General features: G+C 32.0%; 1 protein-coding gene across 1 annotated transcript; it reads right to left on the reverse strand.

Moving 5' to 3' along the window:
• Nucleotides 1–1,184: 1,184 nt before the first annotated feature.
• On the reverse strand, nt 1,185–7,682 carry LOC132700663 (trypsin-1-like). Its single transcript, XM_060668139.1, has 7 exons — nt 7,436–7,682; nt 6,521–6,566; nt 6,270–6,432; nt 3,211–3,422; nt 2,952–3,157; nt 1,911–1,968; nt 1,185–1,837 (listed from the first exon to the last, which is right to left on the reverse strand). Exons 1-7 carry the CDS (start codon nt 7,529–7,531, stop codon nt 1,701–1,703), a joined length of 918 nt encoding a protein of 305 aa, XP_060524122.1. The 5' UTR covers nt 7,532–7,682; the 3' UTR covers nt 1,185–1,700.
• Nucleotides 7,683–9,681: the final 1,999 nt, after the last annotated feature.

A 9,681-nucleotide genomic window follows, 5' to 3' on the forward strand; every position in this document is an offset into this window, starting at 1 on the left:
TTTTGAATGTTCATTTAATTGTTGACAGCTGCTTTGCTTGCACGTGTTTTGGATCGTCTTCGATTTTTACCTATTCAAAAAAATGGATCAAAGAACCTGTATCAAATTTTGTGTGAAAAACGAAATTAAGTGCGCGGATGCATTCCGAATGTTGACTGTGGCATACAGAGAAGCTACCTTGGACCGAAGCAACGTTTATCGGTGGTACAAAATGTTCTCAGAAGTCCGAGAAGATGTGAACGACAAAGAGCGTGCCGGACGCCCGAGCACTTCAACAACCGACGAAAAAATTAATTAAGTGGAGAAAATGGTATTGGCCAATCGTCGAATCACCGTTAGAGAAGTTGCTGAGGACCTAAACATATCGATTGGCTCGTGCCATTCGATTTTTATCAATGATTTGGGCATGAGACGGGTTGCCGCGAAATTCGTACCAAAATTGCTCAATTGTGACCAAAAACAGCATCGCATGAACATTGCTAATGAGATGTTAAACTCTGTCCGCGACGACCCAAATTTGCTCCAGAGGGTCATAACTGGTGACGAATCGCAAGGCTTGAATTTTAACGTTTGTCAATTCTGACGGTCATGTCAGTGAATGTATTGGTGCTCCCTTGTTAAACACTGGTTTCGCTGCGCTCCACTCGTGTCAAATCAGACTCATTACTACAATGATGGGTATCAAACTTGTTGAATAATATACTATTACTTATATCTTGCCAACTATCCGTTCTTCCCCTATACCCAGACCAACTCCACAGTTTTTAGTATCTAGCTTGAACCTAATAAAGAAACCAAAATAAAAAAATTGTCTGTGTAAAGTAAATATAAATTTGTACGATATCACAATTCACAAACAAAAAACACCATAAAATATTAATAATTTTAAAATGTTACTTAATTAATATTAATATTCGCTCATAAAACTTCTAATTGCAATTTACAGTTTTCCGCGCCATCTATTTGAAAGTGGATAAAACAAATGGAAGAAAGCAACTGACTTCGAGCAGAAATTGGAAATGGTAAATCAATTGCTTTTTCATGTCCGCCTCAAGAGAGGTCGCCACAATTTACGAGATTTGCCAGGAGCCACTCATCAAGTAGATACTGAAACTACAAAAACCATAAATAAAGAACTTCATATTTTAAACCTATTTATTTCAATAAATAATTCATTCACTCATTCTTTGGCATAGATGTATAATATTTCTAATAATCTACAGCTAAAATGTTTGGCACAAATAGAATTTTTGGGTTTATAATAACAAGCAACTTAAACGAACGTTTAAACATTAAATAAGGGCGTATATATAAAGCTTCAAAAAAATAAAGCAAAACAAAACCCTACTTTGATATTCTAGCAATAACACTAAAAAGTACGCAGTTTGGTGAGCCCAATTTAATGTATTGCCAAAAATTAAAACAATATAGTGAAATAAGCCTTAAAAAAACAAAGTGTTAAAACATGGCCAGAATGCAAAAGAGAACTATAAAAAAGCGACATTGCAAACATAATGGTGTGATCGATACGTAAGGTATGCAAATTCAAATGAAAAATTTGGACTGATTGACCTTTCCTTGAACATATGGCAAAAAATAAATACTATGCATATAAAATGATTGGACAATACCGAATAAATTGTTCGAAGAATTATTAGTATTCACGAATAATTGAATTAAATAACATGGAACCGGGACCATTAAAATCTTCTAGCCGCGTTGCGACATAAACACTCGTCTTCGATACTTTCTTCTACCCAATGTAGGTAGTTCACCACTTTGGTGTAAACTCCAGGTAAATTCTTTCGAGCACACCCTCGTCCCCATGAAACCACCCCTAGAACAAAAAAGAATCTTCTGGTTAACAAAAATTATGTGGAACAGAATTTATTTTTCCATTTATTACCTACCTATAATTTCCATGTCTCCAAATGAGTTACTTAGTTGCAAGGGTCCACCACTATCACCCTGAAAAATACATTTGCTTAGATATTCTTCTGTTTCAAAATTGATTTCATTACTAAACTACAATACAATCTTTAACGAATTTTTTAGACTCACTCGGTCACTCTCTGTTGTTAAATTCCCAAATTGTCGAAAAGAGAACTTGCAACAGGTAACTGTCAAAAAGCCAACAACAATATGATATTTAAAGCGAACATAAATATCGTTGTTACTGAAAATTTACTGATATAACCTTCGAAAGATGCAAAGCTATTTCTTTCACGTAGAATCACGCGAAAATATTTTGAAAATTTTTATTTTTGGATGTGGTTGATAGCCAAATAGTTTTATTTTCAAAACGTTTTTTTTATGCTACAATTATTTCCACAGCCATAAGTTTTGTAAGATCTCAAACTGAAAAGGAATAGAAACGATTAAATAATAATGAAATAGAAGTTGTTTTTTATGAGATAACTTCAACAGGCTACTGTAATCATATTTACAAATCTTCTAGATTCTTTCTGCGTCGGTTGTTGATTAGTTTAACTTTATTTAAGTTTAATTTTATTACAGTTTTCGATTTCTGAGAAAATGTCATGATAGGTTTCTTCCTCCCTATGCTTAATCTCTAATTTTTGATTCGTTACAATCGCCTATAATACAAGAACCGTCCCTTAGAAATTACCATTGAGAATTTACTTATCAATTACATTATTTTCAAAGATGCCAAACTTCGATTGTTCAAATACAACCAACCAGCACAAAATAATAATAATATTGTATGGTGTGATGCACAAGTTAATTCTACAGCGATTGTTATCTCATATTTTCTATCAAAATTCAGTCAAAGTCCTTTCTAGTTGGTTAGAATTGATGTTGATCAAGACTCTGGAACATTATTTCAAACTCAGCAATAATCACAGAAGCACCAGAATGGCAATTGGTTTATCCTAAATACTGTACATATTTTGTTATGGATATATTAATAATTATGTTAATTTATTTACCTGACAGGCATCAATCCCACCTTCGGGGTACCCAGCGCAAAACATATTTTCGGAAATTTTCCTCTCGCCGTAACCGGAATTGTAGCAATCCCTCCTAGACCACACGGGAACAGCAACTTTCCTCAAAACTGTAGAAATCTCCCCCTTTTCCTTAGTTTTGCCCCAACCAGCGATAATACCAATCCTTCCGGCGTAATCTAAAAATTCTGCAAATCGCGAAAGTTAAAAAAAAATCATGCAAGCGGAACACGCTTTTCACCGTCGTTTGGTAGACAAACTGGTTGAATTCTGTGATTAAAATCGACAGGAGAATCCATTTCTAAAATGGCAATGTCGTTGTTAAAACTTGCTTTGTCAAAGTGCTCGTGTTTCCTCACGCTTCTTAGACCTCTAACCTCTATAGAGTAGTGCCGATCGAGATCTAGTCTATCGTGATCTCCCAAAGTTACTGTCAGTTCGTTAAAGTCAAATCTGCAACCAAATGAAAGTTTGGCGCGAAACACTTAAATCACATTTTAGATCTATTTGGATGCTACCGCTGTATATACAGTGTGTCCGAAATTGGATGTATTAAGATCTGAGAAACGACTATATTCACGACGATTCTGTAGGCGCTGCAGCCAACTGTTTTTTTTTTAACGAAATGGGGGGAATTCAATTTCAGTTACGAGGAAGACATCTTACATGATAGACAGCGCTGACTAAAGTTAATGTCGTAAACACTTTGGTTATTAGATTCCCAAAATTTTAACTCGATAACTTCTATGGTTCAAAAAATAAAAGGGGACTTAGTGTATACTGTCTTTAACCGGTTTGAAGAGTGTCTATTTGAATGTCCCACAATAATACATTTCATAACGACATTACATTTAGTAAAAAAGTTTACAACAACTCATAATAAAATTCTATAAACCTAACATTTACATTTATCCACAAAATATTCTAATAATTTTTCTTTCTGACGTTATCACTCTCTTCTAATTCTTATAAATCCCAAAAAAAAAAAGATTTTTTTAATTTATGTTGAATCAAACTTAATCCTTCAAACTTCTCTTGAATTTACACGAATTCGTCCTACCAATATTGATTTTTTAGAGACAGTTTCTTTTACACATACATTCAAAGCACCACCTGCATCATACTTTTTCAAGAGTACACCCATGACCAATTCCTGACGCGCTTTGTATGCCAGTTATATAATGTTTACCATTTGTATTAGTATCATTTGTGGAATGTGTTAACCTTATTTTTATTTGTTTGTACTTGTCCAGGTGTGACTTTCAACGTCTAACCATCACCTAGAATTTATTTAATTGTCTTCCTTCATCTCATGTATGGCAGCCATGTATGGCAAGATGGTTATTGCGTTAGTACCTATTATTCGATTTTCATAATTTACATACATGCACATCATTGAAACAAACGCACGAATCTAATGTATTGCAGAAAGACTTAATTTTAATACCTATGCTTAATAAATTTGTTATACGAAAAAGGTATCGGCAATTAAGGATTATTGTTTGTACTAGGTTGAATATTACACAACTATTCAAATGTTTACATTACTTTAAAAGTGGTTGCCTTTTTCTTCTACAGGGAGTTTAATTTTCGATATCTGTTATCTGCAGAGATAAAAATTTACCCCGCTTTTGTTTAAATATAAATTGTCCTCGCTTATATTAATTTTCACATAAGAAACTATATTATTACCAGGATAATTTTCCATAAAATATACATAAATATACATCTATTCCAGGTGTCGCATTTGAAGAAAATAACTTAACGTCATATAGTAAAATTGAAAACACGAATTAAATAATTCCCTTGTATATAAAAATGATTTGAAACAATGATCATTTCTTCTAAAAGCGGCTTTAGTGCTTGCTATCTAAAAATATTAAAGATTGGACGCCCCGTACACAAAAGAAACGACACTTCAATGATTTCTCGGAATCTGGAACTAACATGATAATAACCATTTGGTTTCTTGCACTCCGATCATGCGCTAACCGATCATTTTTCATTATTGCTGTCATTCTCTACGGAGATTTTATGACCTATGGTCATTGACAACTTTATCGCGCGCAACAGCGTGACAAAGTCTACACTTGATATTCGCAACCGCAGAAGTGCATTTTAAGAGGCTAACGCACCAGTTTTTCAGGTTACTCTTTGCAATGGTGTTGGGTAAATCTAACTTTTTACGCAATTTTATAAATACAAACCCATTACGTATTGTTACGACCCACTGCTCCTTCCTCCGTATTAATTATATTTTATTTAATTCAAAATAAAAAGAAACAAATTGAAGTCCGTCGCAATAAAACAGGAATTACATTTTAAACAATAATGTTTGAAAAATCAATTTTACAAAATAAGAATTAGTATCATAGTAAGTGACCGTAGAAGTTACAAGCGTCAATAGTAAATGGCCAAAAATTCTGAACAGGCATTAGAACTTTTGGTTTTTGGTGGATGGATTTCACGTTTCTCTTTGTGGGGGAATAAGATGACGAATTTAACACCATCGCTGAGTTAGCCACTAAAGCAAAATTCGTTAGAAATGATTACAAACAATTGTTTGAAAAGAATTAAGAAAAGTGGTAAATTTGCGGTATTCTAAGTTGTATAATTTTTAATGTACAGGTTGGAAAACGAGATACTAGCTCTTGGTCAAAGTTTATTGTCAGTTAAATAATTCAATCAAAACTGATAATCTAAATGTTATGTTAATTAAAAGTAGGTTTTTCTTCTTCATTTCAAACAGATTCCAGTCAAAATCGGTTTTTCCGAGACACATTAAAAAAAATGCCAGCCTAAATAATATCACCCACCAGATTTTAAAACGGATAAAAACATAAGGTACATACTTTTAATTGAAACATCAGGCGTTCCATTGAAATGCAAAAAAGAAAAGATTATTAACATTTATATACAGAAATCAATGTAACTTTTTGTACTTCCTACTCTAAAATACCAAATTATGCATTGCTCAAGCGTTCATAAAGTGTCACTTTAAGAAATCAGCTTCATTAACCACTGGTATTTGACGTCACACGTCATTGTTGAATATATTCGAAGTAATTCGCGACCATGGGTAATGGCGCCTCAAAGTTACATTTTCCGCAGGCTTAATCCATGTATGATTGGGTATTTTAAAGGAGAGAGTGGAAAAAGTATGCGTCACGTTTACAAACCTCTTCAGTCGCTCACGACTAAAGTGGTCTTTATCAAGATTGTTGCATTGCGCTTTTACAAATACGTTCACTATTTTCGTTTACCACTTTTAAGTGTTCAGCAGCTTATATTATTACTTACCCGTTAATGCAATGAGCGGCTGTCAATAAATGACGCCGTGTGATTAAGGCCGCTCCGCAGTGATAAGTACCACCGTGGCTGATCCCCGCAATCCAGGGAAATTCGTTTACTTTTGTGATATTGCCCCCTACTACCCGCTGTTGTCTATTCACCACACCGCATTCTAAAAAACAACGCATTTTTCTTTGCTGCTAAAATTATCAACAAATGCAAATCTGTATCTTTCAAAATTGAATAATAACGACACTTACGACAGTTGCAGTAACCTTTTAGATAACGCTTACTCCTGGATTTCACCTGCAAAACAATGCATTTAATCCTTAAATATTTAACTGATAATAGGTTTAGCAGTGAATAAATATAATCCCCTAGAAATTCAGTATCAAAGAGCTCAACTTAAAATAATTTTTATTATAAATTAGCCATGAAAAAAATATTTTTTATGGGTCAGTCAACAAAATTAAACTAAAGACAATCAAAATTTTAAACCAAAGTGGAAATTGTTATATTTTTTCAGCAATGCAAAAGTTGTTTATGTACGAGCACTCCTGTTATTTATGTTTAAAATAGTATAAAGCTCTAAAATGGCATTCTAAACACTTTTTCAAAAAAAATCCAAATTAAATTTTTCTTCCTATCTTATTACACACTTGGTATTTTCTAGCGAATGAACCAATAAAATATGCAGGCTGCACTAAAAAAAACTAACCAAAACTATTGTCGATAAATTATAGAGACTTGATTCAAGCACTCCTTTTGTAATACAAATAACCTTCGTGGCAAAATATATTTGATTAAAAATATTTTTGATTAATTTATTTTTGGCAGAACACTATAGGAGGTACAATTCAAAAACTCATTACTACAATTTGTCTACAAAATTGTATGTTACCATCACTCCGTGTCTTTGTTAAATTTCACTAAATATAATATAGGCCAAAAAAAAATCTTAAATACAAAATTTAATTATTAAAAAGAATTAAAAACCACATACCGCAATTAATTTTAGAATTCGTTTAATAATTCATCCCGGACACACTATATATTTAAAATGAGACACATTTTTATTTCCTCAGAAATAATTTAATGATCATTTCTTCATATGCCTCATCCCCGATAACATGAAAATTAAGCGAAATATATCGACCAAAAATTGCAATATTTACCTCTGTGGGAACAGCCCTTGCACTTTCCAAAACGATAAATACACATAAACTTAAAACTAATACAGAATCCAAACTAAATGCAACTCGCATCAACATTTTTTCGGCACCTTATATATTTATTTACGTATACGCGCGATTTATTTTCCGTTATTACGAGATCCAATTGTTTACGATTTTTTATATGTATACCTATACAACGTTTTTAATAACGAGCGGGTAGTAGAAACGTAGGTGTAAATGATGTGAATATGGAATGTACACTGATTAAAAACGTTTAAGGAAACTTAATTTTTATATGTATTTGGTATTATCAAAATTTTGGGAGAGAGGGAGAATTTTTCGCCTTGACAACATTTACTGTAGATGATGAACGGTTTCGTAAAAAAGTGTCGTCGCGTCCCTGAATTGCATTTCAAGGTGGGCGCATAGAAAATGCATACGTGACACAGTTTTGCAATTGCGACCCGTCTTTCCACAACGCATGATATATTTCCGACCTTTAGAGAGTTCCGGAGGTAATGAACAAACGATTTTAATGGATCATTTCCATTACTTGCTATAATTTACATTCATTCGTTTTCTGTTTTATCGACTTTGAAAAATAACCTTTTTAACTAGTCGAATTTTTTTCGATTGTAAAATGAATATTTACTTAAAACGAATGTTAAGAATAGCACGTTAGAGCTGTATACCAAATTTGGAACGAAAATAACAGGAGCGCTTAAAACCTTGCCCATCCGTTACAAATATATATTTTTTTATATGTAGTGAGCATTATAGAACATACCCTATATATATAATGTAGCGTTTTTCGTAAATTTTATCCTTTTGCGACTCTCTATGAATTAAAAAAAGAACCACAAAAATTTTAAAACATTATTAGGCATTTTCTGAAATTGTCATATACTGAAACACCCACAAAACAATAATTGCTTGATTGTCAAAAGGTAAGATTCAAAAACCATTTTCTTAAGCACATATGTAGGCCTATAATAACATTTTGTAAAATCTTTCTGTTATTTCTTTAGGTATTAAATTGAGTGCTCGTTTTATTTTTACTTTCGTTTATAATTAAATAGCAAAGTAAAAATGCATATGTGCAACTAAAAAAAGTAATTGATGGTATATTATGCAGGTATATTTCAGTCAAAGTATTAATTGGTACTTAAAAATTTGCCTTTTAATAGTCCATTCATTGTTATTCCAACTATCAAATTTAAAATACAATTAATTTTTAATTTAATTGTAGACGTTTTATAAAAAGAAGATATATTTTACGTAGGGAGACAAATTTTAACAAAATATAAAATAATTTTCGTAGCCCAGGCAGCACTTCCTTTCTGCCCTCAATAAATAACAGCATGGTAGAAGATGAAAGTGGCTCCGGCGCCAACTTGGTTATATAAGATCATTAAAAATTGAAACTCAGTAATGTTTTGGTGCTTTATTTTGTATTTCTTTGTTGTCCGTTTGCTTTTTTTAATACGGGCCGACTTATTTTAATAAAGTAACGGGAAAGTAATTTCGTTTTGCGTCCAGCCGACAGAATGTGCCATTTTAATTTGTAGGAATTAATGTCCTATCGTTATTTCAACCATTTATCCCTTATATCGTTAGATACACCAAGATAACCAAAAAAATGGTCGCAGAAGCCGTAAACTTAGTAAAGTACTTGGGATGTGGACTAAATAATAATAATATGAATGTGTATATTAACCCATTATCAATATTAACGGGATAAGCTAACCTGATATTCTTTACACATTGTTCTTGCCAACATTTCATAAAAAGATATATATTAACGACAAAGTTATAAGAACGAAATATTAAATTATATAGAGATTTTTTGTATTTGTTGCCAATTTGCACACCACATGTAATAATAATAATAATAATCATAATCATAATAATAATTATAATAATAATAATAATAATAATAATAATAATAATAATAATAATAATAATAATAATAATAATAATAATACCGTTGGCTTTATAAAATTTGCAGAAATTATGAACCTATTGACAAGACCATACCAGAAATGCTTAAAATTGCACATAGTACCAAATCAGTGAGAAAAGGAAAAACGTATTAATTTTGAAATTAATACAAACCGCTTTCTCTGCTATGATCAGAAAACAAAAGAAATATAAATTAATTGAATCGCATAACAGTGTAATGTATAAAATAAACGCCGAGATCAAACCGATCAGTTCCTCTGATTAACATATTTATCTGTGTGTAT

The sequence above is a fragment of the Cylas formicarius genome, unplaced genomic scaffold (genome assembly GCF_029955315.1).
Source record: "Cylas formicarius isolate icCylForm1 unplaced genomic scaffold, icCylForm1.1 PGA_scaffold_4__25_contigs__length_36172078, whole genome shotgun sequence".
NCBI lineage: Eukaryota > Metazoa > Arthropoda > Insecta > Coleoptera > Brentidae > Cylas > Cylas formicarius.

What these genes read in the sequence shown, in the direction of transcription:
- LOC132700663 (XM_060668139.1), bottom strand. Translation starts at nt 7,531, where the DNA reads ATGTTGATGCGAGTTGCATTTAGTTTGGATTCTGTATTAGTTTTAAGT. An exon ending in AAAAGGTTACTGCAACTGTC is followed by an intron (nt 6,433 to 6,520) that starts GTAAGTGTCGTT and finishes GTTGTTTTTTAG; the next exon opens with AATGCGGTGTGGTGAATAGA. An exon ending in TGGAGACATGGAAATTATAG is followed by an intron (nt 1,838 to 1,910) that starts GTAGGTAATAAA and finishes TTTTTGTTCTAG; the next exon opens with GGGTGGTTTCATGGGGACGA.